Source organism: Coregonus clupeaformis, chromosome 23, assembly GCF_020615455.1.
Source record: "Coregonus clupeaformis isolate EN_2021a chromosome 23, ASM2061545v1, whole genome shotgun sequence".
Classification (NCBI taxonomy): domain Eukaryota; kingdom Metazoa; phylum Chordata; class Actinopteri; order Salmoniformes; family Salmonidae; genus Coregonus; species Coregonus clupeaformis.
Window position 1 is genome coordinate 2,876,595 of NC_059214.1, and position 19,134 is coordinate 2,895,728.

Here is a 19,134-nt window from a genome sequence, read left to right on the forward strand (position 1 = left end):
TCAGATCAGACACAGACTCTCTTATATCAGACACAGCCTCTCTTATATCAGACACAGCTTCTCTCAGATCAGACACAGCCTCTCTCATATCAGACACAGCCTCTCTCATATCAGACACAGCCTCTTTCATATCAGACACAGCCTCTCTCATATCAGACACAGCCTCTCTCATATCAGACACAGCCTCTCTCATATCAGACACAGCCTCTCTCATATCAAACACAGCCTCTCTCATATCAGACACAGCCTCTCTCATATCACACACAGCCTCTCTCATATCAGACAGCCTCTCTCATATAAAACATAGCCTCTCTTATATCAAACACACTCTCTTATATCAGACACAGCCTCTCTCATATCACACAGCCTCTCTCATATCAGACACAGCCTCTCTCATATCACACACAGACTCTCTCAGATCAGACACATCCTCTCTCATATCACACACAGACTCTCTCAGATCAGACACAGACTCTCTTATATCAGACACAGACTCTCTCAGATCAGACACAGCCTCTCTCATATCACACACAGCCTCTCTCAGATCAGACACAGCCTCTCTCATATCACACACAGCCTCTCTCAGATCAGACACAGCCTCTCTCAAATCAGACACAGACTCTCTTATATCAGACACAGCCTCTCTCAGATCAGACACAGCCTCTCTCAGATCAGACACAGCCTCTCTCAGATCAGACACAGCCTCTCTCAGATCAGACACAGCCTCTCTCATATTAGACACAGGCTCTCTTATATCAGACACAGCCTCTTTCAGATCAGACACAGCCTCTCTCAGATCAGACACATCCTCTCTCATATCAAACACAGCCTCTCTCATATCAGACACAGCCTCTCTCAGATCAGACACAGCCTCTCTCAGATCAGACACAGCCTCTCTCAGATCAGACACAGCCTCTCTCAGATCAGACACAGCCTCTCTCAGATCAGACACAGCCTCTCTCATATCACACACAGCCTCTCTCATATCAAACACAGCCTCTCTCATATCAGACACAGCCTCTCTTATATCAGACACAGCCTCTCTCAGATCAGACACAGACTCTCTTATATCAGACACAGCCTCTCTCAGATCAGACACAGCCTCTCTTATATCACACACACCACAGATCCAGCTGCAGCTTCAGTAACAATCAGCACCACACAGCCAGAGCCCCTCACATTACATATCATCTGAATGGCAGAGTTGGGGGGCTGGTACAAAGGAGGAAAGGAGGAGGAGGAGAGGAGACAGGAGAGAAGAAGGGATGAAGGAGGAATGACAGGAGGTAGATAATGAAGGATAGGGGATGACACATCTGGCTTTGTGAAAATGCATGGGGCTCTGCCTATCTGCACCGCACCTATACTGCAGGACGACAAATAAAAGAGAGGGATGGAGATGGGGTGAGGGAGGGAGGGAGGGGTGAGGGAAGGAGATAGAGGGGGGAAGAGAGAGAGGGGGATGAGATTTAGAGAGAGAAAAGATGAGGGAAAAAGAGACCTATCTGGATCCAGGTCAGTGAATAAAGCTGCTGTGGTTCAAACACCTGACACTCTTCATTGTGTAGTCAGACACCTTGGCCCATACATAATCCATAAATAATCCCCCCTGCAGGCCAGGACTGGTGATATGTAGCCTACAGATGGGTTATTCCACCAATTCGGTGCCTTTTGAGAAATGTAACTTGGTCCAAAAAAACGTTTGATTTCACCTAATTTTAACATTCTGTCATAAAAAGCATGTGTTCAACTTAATAAAAAAACATGTTTTCCCATCTCGAAATTACTATAGTAAGTGCCTATTAAGTGCCAAATAAAGTAACAGGTTTGACCGATTTAATCTTAAATCAGCCTTAAATCTCCCTGTGACGGGGGAATGGAAGCTTGTTGTGTGCAATAGGGAGGGGCAATTGAATGAAAATAATAATATAAATAGTTAAAACTATTCTAGCCTGTCTATCTATGGGTAACAGGGTTGACGTGTTATGCTTTACCCGCTCAGTTTTCCACCACCAAATGGCCAGAAAGAGTCAAACCAGCTTACCTGCTTATACACTATAATTTGACTATTAGATGTTCAATGTTACTTTTGAAAAAAATATTTTAAAAGGAATAGTTTCACCATATTCAAACGAGAGTTCAGATCACGTAACAGAGTTGAACTTAAAATGAGGGACAGACGAATCACTAATCACATGAAATAAATAATAATATTCAGAAATGACTAGGGCTTTACAATGATGGTGAAACTTTGAGAAATGTTGGGGTTAAGTGGATTAAAATCTTCCTAAAAGTGACACAGGGTTGACTGAGGGACATCATTTAACAAGTCTTTATTCATATACAAAATCTGATGTATTGAATTCCTACATTAAAGGGCACTTCATTTAATATAACAGGCTTTTAAAATTCCATATTGGTGCACAATTTCTACTTAAAATATCAAAGGGACGCACGCAAAAGGGACTAATTTCGTGGAACGACCCAGATACTGATACTCTATCAAACCTCATGTTTACTGCTAGGCTGTATTCATATCATACAGCTTCAGGAGATGATTCAGATTAATACAAAGATATACTCTAAGTACATGGAAGGAGAGGGTTTGAAAGAGGGTTTGAAAGAGAGAGGGTGAGGGGCTACTGAAATGGAGAGAGAGAATGAAAGGGAGGGAAAGACAAAGACAGAGAGGAAGACACAGAGAGAGAGAGAGAGGTAGCGAGAGGTAGAGAGAGAGAGAGAGAGAGGTAGCGAGAGAGAGGTAGCGAGTGAGAGGTGGACAGATCCAGTCAGAACAGAAGTCATGTGACTCACCGAGACATGCCCCATCCATCTCTTCGTAGCCCAGGCTACAGACACACTTCCCCAACGGCACCAGCCAGTCACCGTCGGCGCCGCAGTACAGTTTGGGCGTGTCCCTCTCCTCGGCGTGCTCCACACACGCTCCCCTGACCTCCACCAGGGAGGATGAGTCGACCCGGGGCACGGTGTCGGGGAAGGAGGCCAGGTTCCTCAGGGTGAAGGGACACTTCTTATAGTACACCCTGACAGAGACCAGGGCAATGCACGCCCCAATGTCCTGGAACGCCAGGTAGAAACCCTTCCTGGAGATAGGACCCACTTCCCGTACCTATAGAAAACATTGACATGGTCAATGATTGCCCATTGGGGATCAATAAAGTTAATTGAATTGAAATTGATTAAATGGATTTTCGCATGTATTTCACAACAACATGTCCCTAGTATGCAGTGCCTACACAATTGCCCCTAAATCAAGTAGCATGGGCACCATTCTGTTTCTGCTGTCTTGCCAACTCCTTATGGAATTGCCATGCCAAAAAATAGGAGTTGGCAAGAGGGCAGAAACAGACTGGCACTCAGGCTATAAGTCACATATTATTTTTATTGAGTTAATTGAGGTGATGGACCTCCGTGTTGAGCTTGAGAATGCGGTCTCCCAGGTCCATCTGGGTGAAGCTCTCGTCGGCTGCGATGGTGTCGATCTTGGTGTACTGGGCGGGTTTGAACTTGACCCCGTGGGACTCGTCTGTCTCATAGTAGAAGAGGTTGAAGGTCTCCTTGCAGGTCCCAGACACCCAGGGGATGGAGTTACAGTCTCTCAGAGTAAACCGCAGCTCCACATACACCTTGGATAAATAATAAACACAGTAAAGTTGCTGATGTTTTATTCAAAGCCACTTACAGGAAATACAATTGGTTAGTATGTGGCCCATGTGGGAATTGAACCCGCAACCTAGGTGTTACCAGCACCATGTTCCAACCCATGCTCAGAACCACTACACACCTTCTGTGCGGCCTGGCGGAAGATCCAGTTGGAGCGTAGCCAGTTGTTCTGGTTGGGTTCCATCACGTGACACACCTGGAAGGTATGGATGGGACGGTTGTGTTCATCCATCTCTGTTATAGCATCCCACTGGAGAGGAGAGGAGGCGGGGAGGAGGAGAGAGGAGAGGAGAGGAGAGGAGGAGGGGAGGACGGGAGGAGAGTAAGAAAGGAAAAAATGAATGTTAGTGAGCTGTTAAAATACTCAAACCTATAGATACACCATATATACAAAAGTATGTGGATACCCCTTCAAATTAGTGGATTCGGCTATTTCAGCCACACCCTTTGCTGACAGGCGTATAAAATCGAGCACACCGCCATGCAATCTCCATAGACATACATTGGCAGTAGAATGGCCTCACTGAAGAGCTCAGTGACTTTCAACGTGGCACCGTCATAGGATGCCACTTTTACAACAAGTACAGTGCCTTCGGAAAGTATTCAGACCCCTTGACTTTTTCCACATTTTGTAAGGTTACAGCCTTATTCTAAAATGTATTAAATTGTTTTTTTCCCTCATCAATCTACACACAATACCCCATAAAGATGAAGCAAAAACAGGTTTTTATAAATGTTTGCAAATGTATTATGAATAGAAAATGGAAATTTACATAAGTATTCAGACCCTTTACTCAGTACTTTGTTGAAGCACCTTTGGCAGCAATTACAGCATCGAGTCTTCTTGGGTATGACGCTACAAGCTTGGCACACCTGTATTTGGGGAGTTTCTCCCATTCTTCTCTGCAGCTTGGATGGGGAGCTTTGCTGCACAGCTATTTTCAGGTCTCTCCAGAGATGTTCGATCAGGTTCAAGTCCAGGCTCTGGCTGGGCCACAAGTCTCTGAATGTCCTTGAGTGGCCCAGCCAGAGCCTGGACTTGAACCTGATCGAACATCTCTGGAGAGACCTGAAAATAGCTGTGATGTTCCAACATCTAGCATCAAACGGGGGACCAACTCCATATTAATGCCCATGATTTTGGAATGAGATGTTCGACATGCAGTTGTCCAATACTTTTGGTAATGTAGTGTATAAGGCTAAAAGCAGTCCAACGTTAGAAAATAAAAGAGAGGAGCAGGGCCGTTACTAAACAGTTCAAACCTCACTTGAACCCATCACTAACCACCTGTACCCCAGCTCTGTGACTCCCACGTCATGTGACGAGGGTGACAGCCCTGTAAGTGCTTCATGAGGTCAGCAGGTCACCTGCCTCTGTGTTGTTGGAATAGAAGTCTATTGGAGGTGTTTAGCCCCGACCTCTGGCTCTACCCTCTATTACACTGACACGCACACACAGGGAGGGGGTGTGTGTGTGTGTGTGTGACGGCTGTAGAGTGACCAAGGACCATCTAACACCAAGCTCCCTGAATCAAATTACCTGCTGAGGAAAATGGTTTTAAATCAGCTCAACAACAACACAATACCTGCCCTTCAGTCTAGACACATCAATCAACAATATGACTCTGACTTCTGTATGCACTTTGACCTCCACATACCCTTTGTCCTTGGGCAGTTTGTCTTACTCAAGAGTGTTGCATTAAAATAAGTAGTATTTGCAAGGAATAGATGGTCTATTGTCACTCCCAGCCCTGTCTCCTCAACCAACAAAAGCCTTTAATTGGTGTCTGTCTAATAAATTCAAAACACAGCAGTACCAAATATAGAGAAGAAAAACACCCCCTTTTTCTCTCCCCACCTCTCTTCTCTCTTCCCCATCTCCACCTCTCTTCTCTCTTCCCCATCTCCACCTCTTTCTTCCCTCCCCTCCTCTGACTTGCTACCAGTCTAATTAATAAGTGGGAAGAACAGAAGCTCTTTATTAGCAAACAGACTATGGAGAGTTGGGGAAAGAAGATGCTAATTTGAGCCAATTATTTCAGTGATAATAAGTAGTTTTGTACATATCTAAATACTACCTCCCAACACGAGAACAGCAATCAAATCCTAATGTTTGGTTTCACAGACTCATTATCCTTTTTAATGACATGTTTTAATTAAATAAAAAAGACAACACGTTTTGATCTATTTCTCCCTCAAGGTGTCACAGTAATAATAATGTAATTAAAACAAATAGATTTTGATTAAGTATTATATTGCCTAATATGCTTCATGTGGTATTGCTTTGCTGTGAATTCTAAAAGGATCCCAACACACCCATCTCAACTCTGTGGGTTTGTGTCAGCCAGATTGTACATACAGGTCTCAAAATATCAAATATTATTTCACAACTAGAATTACATCAGTGATATAAATGGACTGACATGTCTTTGTACTTATCCCTCTAAATGTATTAAATCAAATAAAGAGATACAGTCAGTAAGCATAAAAGCTGTGACACACTTCTTGATCATGCATTGGAGTTTTCCTACACCGCCACATATGCCGAGTCAGGTATGAAAATGCTTTATATCCTGGCCAGTTGTATAGTGGACAGGTACAGTAGCTACAGTGCCTTCAGAAAGTATTCATACCCCTTGACTTATTCCACATTTTGTTGTGTTACAGCCTGAATTCGAAATGAATTAAATATATTTTTTTTCTCACCCATCTACAAACAATGCCACATAATGACAAAGTGAAAACATGTTGTTAGAATTTTTTTTCACATTTATTAATAACGAAATACAGAAATCTCTCATTTACATAAGTATTCACACCCCTGTGTCAATACATGTTGGAATCACCTTTGGCAGCGATTACAGCTGTGAGTCTTTCTGGGTAAATCTCTAAGAGCTTTGGACACCTGGATTGTACAATATTTGCACATTATTATTATTAAATTTTTCAAGCTCTGTCAAGTTGGTTGTTGATCATTGCTAGACAGCCATTTTCAAGTCTTGCCATAGATCTTCAAGTCGATTTATGTCAAAACTGTAACTAGGGCACTCAGGAACATTCAATGTCATCTTGGTAAGCAACTCCAGTGTAGATTTGGCCTTGCATTTTAGGCTATTGTCTTGCTGAAAGGTGAATTTGTCTCCCAGTGTCTGTTGGAAAGCAGACTGAACCAGATTTTCCACTAGGATTTTGCCTGTGATTAACTGTATTCTGTTTCTTTTTATCCTAAAAAAAAACTCTCTAATCCTTGCCGATGACAAGCATACCCATAACATGATGCAGCCACCACCATGCTTGAAAATATGAAGAGTGGTACTCAGTGATGTGTTGGATTTTCCCCAAACATAACGCTTTGTATTCAGGACATAAAGTCAATTTCTTTGCCACATGCTTTGCAGATTTACTTTACTGCCTTATTGGGCGGCAGGTAGCCTAGAGGTTAAGATCGTTGGGCCAGTAACTGAAACGGCGCTGGTTCGAATTGTGGAGTAACTACAATATTGTTGAGCCATCCTCAGTTTTCTCCTATCACAGCCATTAAACTCTGTAACTGTTTTAAAGTTACCATTGGCCTCATGGTGAAATCCCTAAGTGGTTTCCTTCCTCTCCGGCAACAGAGTTAGGAAGGACGCCTGCATCTTTGTAGTGACTGGGTGTATTGATATACCATCCAAAGTGTAATTAATAACTTCACCATGCTCAAAGAAATATTCAATGTCTGCTTTTTTATTTTTACCCATCTACCAATTGGTGCCCTGAATCTGTGTTCATTCACGGCTCGACTGAAGGAACTTACAGATAATTGTATGTGTGGGGTACAGAGATGAGGTAGTCATTCAAAAATCATGTTAAACACTATTATTGCACAAAGAGTGAGTGACTTAAGCACATTTTTACTCCTGAACCTATTTAGGCTTGCCATAACAAAGGGGTTGAATACTTATTGACTCAAGACATTTCAGCTTTTGATTTTTAATTAATTTGTAAAAATGTATAAAAACATAATTCCACTTCGATATTATGGGGTATTGTGTGTAGGCCAGTGACATAAAATCTTAATTTAATCCATTTTAAATTCAGGCTGTTACACAACAAAATGTGAAAAAAGTCAAGGTGTCTGAATACTTTCTGAAGGCACTGTAAATGTAGGTGTAACCTTATCAGTCGATTCCTGTATCAGCAGCCTACTTTACAAGGCCTCCTCATCCCCCAAAGGTATCTCTTTAAAGACTTACATAAACTCCCTCTCTCCAGCTTAGAGAAACTAAAGGAGCTTGAGAGAGTTAGTCTCTGTAAGGCCAGAGATAGACACCCTGGGGTGGTCTTAGAATACAGCTCTCTACAGAGACACCACTGTGTGTGTGTGTGTGTGTGTGTGTGTGTGTGTGTGTGTGTGTGTGTGTGTGTGTGTGTGTGTGTGTGTGTGAGACTGCTTACGCGTTGATGGGGGATAGTGTGACAGGGACCGAATGATGCTGAGCCCTGTGGTGGTGGTGTATGGGAGCGTGTGTGTGTGTGCCTCATCCTGTCTATGCTCTGGGTGGTACCCCTGCCATCAGTTGAAGGAAGCATCAGGCCCCAGTGGCCCCTGCACAGCCCTCTATGGGGACCCTGTCTCTCATAGCGTAGCCCTTCCACACACAGCGCTTTGCTCAAAGAGTTCCTGTGTGGCCCTCCACACTCAACCCTGACACCTCAGAGACTCAGTTCAGTCTCTCAACACTGTGACTGGACCCAGTCAGGTGGGGAATGTTCACTTCAAACTAGCTACTTTTATTTCCCTGTTTCTAGGTGATAAACTTGATTTTGTCAGGCCGGGAAGCTGTGTTTGGGAGTGGACTGCTCAGAGCCCTTTTCAGCTGAGAGAGGGGAGACAGAGTAAAAAAATTGCATCTGTAATGGAGTGTGTAGTTCCAGGAAATTGGTCTGTGTAGCTGTGTGTTGTGAGACATAACCCCCAGCAAGGGCCTGAGCACGGGCAGGTTTTGTGCCAACCTTGAGGCAGACAGACTATAACATGGTTCCATTTAGCTATCAAAACATAGGCTGATTCAATACCTGTTAGATCTGCAAAAAAACCTAATGCTCTGGCTAAAATCGACACAGCGATGATGAAACCGAAGCGATGGTGTGATGTGTCCACCGGCCGAGGGAGGGAGGGAGATCGATAGAGATAGAGAGAGAGAGAGAGAGAGAGAGAGAGAGAGAGAGAGAGAGAGAGAGAGAGAGAGAGAGAGAGAGAGAGATGGCAGGTAAAGGGGAAGCTAGGGAGGCAGGGGGTGGATGTCAAATCCCATCAAAGAGATCCAAGAACTATGTAGGTATTCAGCGGTCTGCTGGTGTGTGTGTGTGTGTGATAAATGGTGACGGCGCTAAAGACAGGACCCCTGCGGACACAGTAACCTGTGAGGGATGAATCTAAAAGACCTTGCGCAAGACACACCAGAGAGAGAGAAAGAGGGAGAGAGAATAAGAGAGAGAAAGAGGAAAGGAGAATGATTTGTTTACAGCAAGAAACAGTGTGAAGAGAGAGATTACTATAGAGAGCCTATACACTCAGCTGGAACAGTAAGATAATACCAGAAACAGAACATCTGAAGGAAATAGCTTTCCATCCTTCCCCTGAACCCTCTCTGAGCCCTGCTACACACCTTTAAAAAAGATGACAATCATATCAGTCCATCTCAGTCCATATACAGTCTGAAAAATACAAAAAGATAAAGTGTTTGAAAACTAAGAAAGATCTAAGTCTCTAAGGTCTTTGTATTTTATTAAACGTTGAAGAATGTTTAGTTTAACTCGTGTGTATGGTTCACTTGTTTGCTCCCTCTCAATTTAAGCACAATTAGACTCTTAGGTTCTGCATTTTAAGTGTCCAAAAAGCAGAGAAAAAGATCAGGCTCTAAAGAGAGTCTTAACATACATAATTGAAAACTATTCGTGAAGACTGGAGTATTGATTTCTCTGTGAGATTTAGCCCATTCCAGCCCCTCACAGAAAGAGAGCCAGTCCTTTACAGCCTTATTCCAGCTTGCCGCCCCAGGGATGAACTACTGCTTTTAAAGACCCTGTATTATATGTCTGACTGGGGCTCAGTGGGGCTTGAGAGAGAACTACTGTAGGTCTGACTGGGGCTCAGTGGGGCTAGAGAGAGAACTACTGTAGGTCTGACTGGGGCTCAGTGGGGCTAGAGAGAGAACTACTGTAGGTCTGACTGGGGCTCAGTGGGGCTTGAGAGAGAACTACTGTAGGTCTGACTGGGGCTCAGTGGGGCTTGAGAGAGAACTACTGTAGGTCTGACTGGGGCTCAGTGGGGCTTGAGAGAGAACTACTGTAGGTCTGACTGGGGCTCAGTGGGGCTTGAGAGAGAACTACTGTAGGTCTGACTGGGGCTCAGTGGGGCTAGAGAGAGAACTACTGTAGGTCTGACTGGGGCTCAGTGGGGCTAAGAGAGAACTACTGTAGGTCTGACTGGGGCTCAGTGGGGCTAGAGAGAGAACTACTGTAGGTCTGACTGGGGCTCAGTGGGGCTAGAGAGAGAACTACTGTAGGTCTGACTGGGGCTCAGTGGGGCTAGAGAGAGAACTACTGTAGGTCTGACTGGGGCTCAGTGGGGCTAGAGAGAGAACTACTGTAGGTCTGACTGGGGCTCAGTGGGGCTAGAGAGAGAATTACTGTAGGTCTGACTGGGGCTCAGTGGGGCTTGAGAGAGAACTACTGTAGGTCTGACTGGGGCTCAGTGGGGCTAGAGAGAGAACTACTGTAGGTCTGACTGGGGCTCAGTGGGGCTAGAGAGAGAACTACTGTAGGTCTGACTGGGGCTCAGTGGGGCTAGAGAGAGAACTACTGTAGGTCTGACTGGGGCTCAGTGGGGCTAGAGAGAGAACTACTGTAGGTCTGACTGGGGCTCAGTGGGGCTTGAAAGAGAACTACTGTAGGTCTGTCTGGGGCTCAGTGGGGCTAGAGAGAGTACTACTGTAGGTCTGACTGGGGCTCAGTGGGGCTTGAGAGAGAACTACTGTAGGTCTGACTGGGGCTCAGTGGGGCTAGAGAGATAACTACTTTTAACTGCTCTCTTCACCTGACTCTGGCACGGAGAATGGAAATTAAACATTTAGATTGTAACCCATCAGAGCAGGGGTTGTAATGTAGGAGTTTTATCTCCCATTTAAAAAGTTACGTCGTCTGTCTGGCTGAGTTAAAGAGGGTTGTCATTCCCTGTAAGAGGAGGTATTGGAACGATAGGGACAAGCGTATGTATGTGTTTGCCTCTCTTATAGGATTGTTGTCACACACACACACACCCACACTTCTCTGTATGGGAATTGGAGAGTGTGTGTGTGTGTGCGTGCGTCTGTTTGTGTGCGTGTGTGAAATATATAATCTATAGGCCTAATGGACGATCTGTCTGGACTGAATTAATCTATTGATAGACTCTTCCCAGTCATAAACAGACTGCTGTAACTTTTAAGTTTCACGTTTCAAGTTTTAATGTCACAGTTTTAATGCAAAGACCCATCGGGTTCTTGGTCATCGCCCTTCTCCCCCGATTGCTCAGTTTGGTCAGGCGGCCAGCTCTAGGAAGAGTCTTGGTGGTTCCAAACTTCTTCCATTTAAGAATGATGGAGGCCACTGTGTTCTTGGGGACCTTCAATGCTGCATAAATGTTTTGGTACCCTTCCCCAGATCTGTGCTTCGACACAATCCTGTCTCGGAGCTCTACGGACAATTCCTTCGACCTCATGGCTTGGTTTTTGCTCTGACATGCACTGTCAACTGTGGGACCTTACATAGACAGTGTGTGCCTTTCCAAATCATGTCCAATCAAGTTGTAGAAACATCTCAAGGATGATCAATGGAGACAGGATGCACCGGAGCTCAATTTCGAGTCTCATAGCAAAGGGTCTGAATACTTATGTAAATAAGGTATTTCTGTTTTTTATTTTTTATAAATTTGCAAACATTTCTAAAAACCTGTTTTCGCTTTGTCATTAGTCTTTAACGATTTTCCAGGCCTTCCTTTCACACCGCCTGATATAGAGGTCCTGGATAGCAGGGAGCTCGGCCCCAGTGATGTACTGGGCTGTCCACACCACCCTCTGTAGTGCCACTTTTTGAGGATTTGAGGGCCAATGCCAAACCTTTTCAACCTCCCGAGGGGGAAGAGGCGCTGTCGGGCCTTCTTCAAGACTGTGCGCGTGTGTGTGGACCGGCTGTCTCATCGTCGCCGGTGATCAGGCCTACCATTGTCACGTCATCAGCAAACTTGATGATGGTGTTGGTGTCATGCGTGGCCACGCAGACGTGGGTGAACAGGGAGTACAGGAGGGGACTAAGAACATACCCCTGTGGGGCCCCCGTGTTGAGGGTTAGCGTGGCGGTGGTGATGTTGCCTACCCTCACCACCTGTTAGTTAACTAAACCATTACAGGCCACAGGCTGCCTGGGATACAATACACATGCTGGCTGGCTGAGGAGAGGGTGAGAGGGCTGGCATTGAATAGACAGATAATACATTTACTATCCTACAGCCCGGTGTCTTCTCAAAGCTCATCCACTTTCAGTACATTTCTAAACGTACATTGCTATCAGGGTATAAGCTGATGGTTATACTGTAAAAGTTCAAAAGGCCATAGATTTTATAACTTTCTTGTGACCCACAAGATACATAACACCGATGTTTGTTGTTACAAGCCCTTCTCTCTAGCAATTTAGCATTTAGACCATTTAGTATTTAGTATTTTATGTAGTATTAAGGACTCTAAAAGTTATCAGCAAAAACCTGGCAGTGTCTCTGGAATTCATGATCACTGCATTAAAGTGGATCCACATCTGACATCATTTCTTCCTTTATGTCTTTAGTCTTCTGCTGCCCCATCTATAGGCTAACGTTCGTTTGTACGCACACACACACACACACACACAAACTATGTCTTACTATACTTGTGAGGATTCCCATTCACAATCCTGTTTTCCCTAACCCCTAAACCTTAACCCTCACCCTAACCTTAACCCCTAACCCTAATTCTAACCCTAACCCCTAAGCCTAAAATAGCTTTTTTATAATGTCCTCACTTCTCTGAATTTTTGTTGGTTTACAATTATTGTGAGGACTTCTGGTACTCACAAGTATAGTAAAATGTGTACACACACACACACACACACAGACACACACACACACACACACACACACACACACACACACACACACACACACACACACACACACACACGCACACAACTCAAACCACATAGCCACTACTTTTAGGTCTCTTTGATCCTCCAAAGACGTTGTGAGCTGAGAGACAGAGACTGTAGCCTTGTCACAGGAGAGTTGGCTCAGCACTTCACAGTTTGGCAGAGGACTGAAAGGAGTTGACGGAAAGTGGAGCCTCAAACTTCAGAATGGCTGGGAGGTGTGTGTGTGCGTATTTGTCTGTGTGTGTCTCTGTCGGTCTGTCTTTGTGGTGTGTGTGTGTGTGTACAGTAGTCAAAAGTTTGGACACACCTACTCATTCAAGTTTTTTTTTCTTCTACAATGTAGAATAATAGTGTAGACATCAAAACTATGAAATAACACATATGGAATCATGTAGTAACCCAAAAAGTGTTAAACAAATCAAAATATTTTTTATATTTTAGATTCTTCGAATAGCCACCCTTTGCCTTGATGACAGCTTTGCACACTCTTGGCATTCTCTCAACCAGCTTCATGAGGAATGCTTTTCCAACAGTCCTGAAGGAGTTCCCACATATGCTGAGCACTTGTTGGCTGCATTTCCTTCACACTGCGGTCCAACTCATCCCAAAGCATTTCAATTGGGTTGAGGTCAGGTGATTGTAGAGGCCCGGACATCTGATGCAGCACTCCATCACTTCAGACCTTACACAGCCAGATGGGATGGCGTATCACTGCAGAATGCTGTGGTTGCCATGCTGGTTAAGTGTACCTTGAATTCTAAATAAATCACAGACAGTGTCACCAGCAAAGCACCCCCACACCATCACACCTCCTCCTCCATGCTTTACAGTGGGAGCCACACATGCGGAGATCATCCGTTCACCTACTCTGAGTCTCACAAAGACATGGCGGTTGTAACCAAAAATCTCAAATATGGGACTCATCAGACCAAAGGACAGATTTCCACCGGTCTAATGTCCATTGCTCGTGTTTCTTGGCCCAAGCAAGTCTCTTCTTCTTATTGGTGTCCTTTAGAAGTGGTTTCTTTTCAACAATTTGACCATGAAGGCCTGATTCACGCAGTCTCCTCTGAACAGTTGATGTTGAGATGTGTCTGTTACTTGAACTCTGTGAAGCATTTATTTGGCTGGTAACTCTAATGAACTTATCCTCTGCAGCAGAGGTAACTCTGGGTCTTCCATTCCGTGGTGGTCCTCATGAGAGCCAGTTTCATCATAGCGCTTGATGGTTTTTGCGACTGCACTTGAGGAAACTTTCAAAGTTCTTGACATTTCCCGGATTGACTGACCTTCATGTCTTAAAGTAATGATGGACTGTCGTTTCTCTTTGCTTATTTGACCTTCTCTTGCCATAATATGTACTTAGTCTTTTACCAAATAGGGCTATCTTCTGTACACCACCCCTACCTCGTCACAACACAACTGATTGGCTCAAACGCATTAATAAATAAATAAATTCCACAAATTAACTTTTAACAAGGCACACCTGTCAATTGAAATGCATTCCAGTTGACTACCTCATGAAGATGGTTGAAATAATGCCAAGTGTTCAAAGCTGTCATCAAGGCAAAGGGTGGCTACTTTGAAGAATCTCAAATATAAAATATATTTTGATTTGTTTAACACTTTTTTTGTTACTACATGATTCCATATGTGTTATTTCATAGTTCTGATATCTTCACTATTATTCTAAAATGTAGAAAATAGTAAAAATAAAGAAAAACCCTGGAATGAGTAGGTGTGTCCAAACAAACTGCGTCTGGTCTGCTGTAATAGATTGAATTCTATCCAAACAACAAAAACTCTGTAGAGTAATCTCTGCTTTTAATGACAGCTACTGGCCTCCGAACTGACTCTCTGTCTCTCTATCCCTTTCCGTTTTTAACCTCACCCCAGGTTTAAGAGGCAGGTCTCCCCCTCAGGCCCAGCCCTACAGACCTCCAGGCAGCCCTCTAACCGTCCTTTATATTTGTTTTTTTTCTACTCATCCCTCAGTTTCTCTGTTTTGGCCAGGTCAGGCCTGGAGGCTGATCATTCATCTTCCTCCCCATGCTGTCACATTAACACACAACTTCTCTGCTTCTAATCAGTCTGAATAACAACACTCATTGGGATGAACTAACATCGACCCTGCTAATGATGGCACACCTTTTTTAACAGTTTATCTGCATGTTAGGTGTGCATGCAAAGCAATGCACAACTGTCACGCTCGTCGTAAGGAGCAGACCAAGGCGCAGCGCGATATGCGTACATCTTTTAATGAGTACTTATACAATAACACAAAACAACAAAACGATACGTGAAGTCCTAAGGTTAACAAAACACAAACCTCTCCGAAACAAGATCCCACAAATGACAAGTGCAAAACAGGCTGCCTAAGTATGGTTCCCAATCAGAGACAACGAGCCACAGCTGTCTCTACAAAGAAACACATAGAAAACAAAACATAGACACTACACACCCTGGCTCAACATTTAAGAGTCCCCAGAGCCAGGGCGTGACAGTACCCCCAAAGGCGCGGACTGCGACCGCGCCACACAAACTCAAGAGGGTAGGGGCTGGGTGGGCATTCCGCCTCGGAGGCGGATCCGGCTCCGGGCGTGACCACCACTCTCTAGCTACCCCCCCGTAGCGCCCCTGGTCTGGTCCCGCTGGCTGGAGCTGGACTGGACATCGGTGGAGCGGATTGCTTAGGCTCCGGTGTGGAGCAGCTGACCGGTACCTGACCAGGCACCGGTGGAACAGGCACGGGCTGTGCCGGACTGACGACGCGCACCACTGGCTTGGTGCGGGGAGCAGGAATGGGCCGGACCGGGCTGACGACGCGCACCACAGGCTTGGTGCGGGGAGCAGGAACGGGCCAGACCGGGCTGACGGCGCGCACCACTGGCTTGGTGCGGGGAGCAGGAACAGGCCGGACCGGGCTGGCGACGCGCACCACTGGCTTGGTGCGGGGAGCAGGAACAGGCCGGACCGGGCTGACGACGCCGCACCACTGGCTTGGTGCGGGGAGCAGGAACAGGCCGGACCGGGCTGGCGACGCGCACCACTGGCTTGGTGCGGGGAGCAGGAACAGGCCGGACCGGGCTGGCGACACGCACCACTGGCTTGGTGCGGGGAGCAGGAACAGGCCGGACCGGGCTGGCAACGCGCACCACTGGCTTGGTGCGGGGAGCAGGAACAGGCCGGACCGGGCTGGCGACGCGCACCACTGGCTTGGTGCGAGGGGCAGGAACAGGCCGAGCCGGGCTGGCAACGCGCACCACAGGCTTGGTGCGAGGGGCAGGAATAGGCCGGGCCGGGCTGGCGACGCGCACCACTGGCTTGGTGCGAGGGGCAGGAACAGGCCGGGCCGGGCTGGGAACATGCACAACTAACTTAGTGCGGGGAGCGGGAACGGGTCGGGCCGGACTGGGAACACGCACCACTAACTTAGTGCGGGGAGCGGGAACGGGTCGGGCCGGACTGGGAACACGCACCACTAACTTAGTGCGGGGAGCGGGAACGGGTCGGGCCGGACTGGGAACACGCACCACTAACTTAGTGCGGGGAGAGGGAACGGGTCCGGCCGGACTGGGAACACGCACCACTAACTTAGTGCGGGGAGCAGGAACGGGTTGGGCCGGACTGGGAACACGCACCACTAACTTAGTGCGGGGAGCAGGAACGGGTCGGGCCGGACTGGGAACACGCACCACTAACTTAGTGCGGGGAGTGGGAACGGGTCGGGCCGGACTGGGAACACGCACCACTAACTTAGTGCGGGGAGCAGGAACGGGTTGGGCCGTACTGGGAATACGCACCACTAACTTAGTGCGGGGAGCAGGCACGGGCCTGACCGTACTGGGAACACACACCACTGGCCTTGTGCGGGAATCAGGAACGGGCCGGACCGGACTGGTGACACACACCACTTGCTTGGTGCGAGGAGCGGGACTGGGTTTCCTCATAAACCTCCGCTCCCTCTGCTGCCTACTCAGTTCCTCTCGCCGTGCCTCCACACTCTCCTTCTCCCTCCTGACCAATGGCCCCCGTAACCTGGTGGCCTTCTCTCCTAGTCCACAAACTCGCCCTGTAGCTGCCTCCAGCAGCCCCGTCGTCCATGCCGTGTGACCCCCCCAAAAAAATTATTGGGGTTGCCTCTCGCCTGTCCGACGACGGCCCGGTTGGCGCCGCTTCTCCTCTCCTGCCTGGACATCCTCCCTCATCGCCTTCCGGTAGCGGACGGCCTCCTCCTCGGTGATCCTCCCCCAACCGAGGAGGACATCCACTAGCGTTACCTCCGGCGTTTGCTCCTGGACACGCTGCTTGGTCCTTAATTGGTGGGATCTTCTGTCACGCTCGTCGTAAGGAGCAGACCAAGGCGCAGCGCGATATGCGTACATCTTTTAATGAGTACTTATACAATAACAAAAAACAACAAAACGATACGTGAAGTCCTAAGGTTAACAAAACACAAACCTCTCCGGAACAAGATCCCACAAATGACAAGTGCAAAACAGGCTGCCTAAGTATGGTTCCCAATCAGAGACAACGAGCCACAGCTGTCTCTAATTGGGAACCACCCTGGCCAACATAGAAATAAACGATCTAGAAAGAAACACATAGAAAACAAAACATAGACACTACACACCCTGGCTCAACATTTAAGAGTCCCCAGAGCCAGGGCGTGACAACAACTCTAGATTTCTTACATACTCATATTATTATTATTTGATTTCTTCCGCTCACACTAGTGCTTAAACGACGTAAGCTATTAACTCAATTTGTAAGTCGCTCTGGATAAGAGCGTCTGCTAAATGACGAAAATGTAATGTAAATGTAACACAAAACCAACTTCCAAATGTGCAGACTGCCCCTACTTCGCACAGCCATTGAAGAGGAGTGGGAAAACATTCCACAGGCCACAATCAACAGCCTGATCAACTCTATGTGAAGAAGATGAGTCGCGCTGTATGAGGCAAATGGTGGTCACACCAGATACTGACTGGTTTTCTGATCCACGCCCCTACTTTTTTTTAAGGTATCTGTGACCAACAGATGCACATCTGTATTCCCAGTCATGTGAAATCCATAGATTAGAGCCTAATTTATTTATTTCAATTGACTGATTTCCTTATATGAACTGTAACTCAGTAAAATCTTTGAAATTGTTGCATGTTGCGTTTATATTTTCATTCAGTATAGATAGCTATTCATAATTTTTGAATTATAACCATTTGAAATGTTTATAAATTCACATGGGTTTGAATTAGAACCACAATAATACAGTGGTAGCTATTTAAATGGTCCTACTCCTTGGCCAATTAAGCTATAAGACCAACTTTAGGCTATCCTAACTTCAAATTCTTTAAGATCTTTATCAACTATATAAATTAGCATAAATTAGCATAGAATAATCACCAACAGTAACTGTTCAACTGTTCAAGCTAGAGACACCAAACTAACTTTCACACAGGCTATTCTAACTTCAAATTCTGAAATACTTATAGCAACTATAATGATACAAATGTACCAACATTTGCATAAATAACTCACCAACAATTACTTTTGAACCGTTCAAGCTAGAGACACCAAACCAACTTTAACAGGTTCAGGCTATCCTATTCTATCAATCCATAAATCCTTCACAAGCTAGCATGCACACCACATTTTCTTCAGGAAATGTACTTTTCTAGTTCCATTTCATTTCTCTAAGTGTAACATTAAAATGCAAGGTTATATTGTTCCCTCTGTTTGCCATTACTGCTAGCAGTTTTCTCAGTAAACACTAGCTATGTAACTGTAATACCAATGTGTTCTTTATGCGTCAATGAGACACATTCAGAGGAATATCAGATCAAAATACAAGGTGTTTTTTCTGATGTTTTTACAGTGTGATATAAATCTGTCTGGTCGGTCTCCACCATGTTTCCCCACCCTGCCTCTCCTAAAACAAACACTTTCTGATAACACACTGTTGATTTACAAGAAATATCTGTGTGTGTGTGTGTGTTAATTGAGAGCAAATGTGATCCTGTTGTCCAAGGAACCAAAAGAGGCGGTCTCAAGATGGCACAGATTAGCTCTACTGGGTCTGACACACTATTTTGTTGGCTGAGACTGAACACCGACTCCGAGTCAATGGAGCCTCACTGTACCAGGTGTGTTTTTACCTGCTCTCCTGAGTGTGCCCATCTTAATTAACTACAACAGAACAACCAGGGGAGAAGAAACATAATCAACGAGAACACTGAACATTACTCTGTT

The 19,134-nt window shown here is 45.8% G+C and overlaps 1 protein-coding gene across 2 annotated transcripts in view; it reads right to left on the bottom strand.

The window, feature by feature from the left end:
* Positions 1 to 19,134, bottom strand: part of LOC121536914 (ephrin type-A receptor 6) — a 279,339-nt gene that overhangs the window by 181,766 nt on the left and 78,439 nt on the right. For both annotated transcript variants that reach the window (XM_041844556.2, XM_041844555.2), the window contains exons 3-5: positions 3,806 to 3,934; positions 3,429 to 3,647; positions 2,815 to 3,130 (exon numbers count right to left, since the gene is read on the bottom strand). In XM_041844556.2, coding sequence (XP_041700490.1) covers positions 2,815 to 3,130; positions 3,429 to 3,647; positions 3,806 to 3,934 — 664 coding nt within the window. The remainder of the gene's footprint in view (positions 1 to 2,814; positions 3,131 to 3,428; positions 3,648 to 3,805; positions 3,935 to 19,134) is intronic.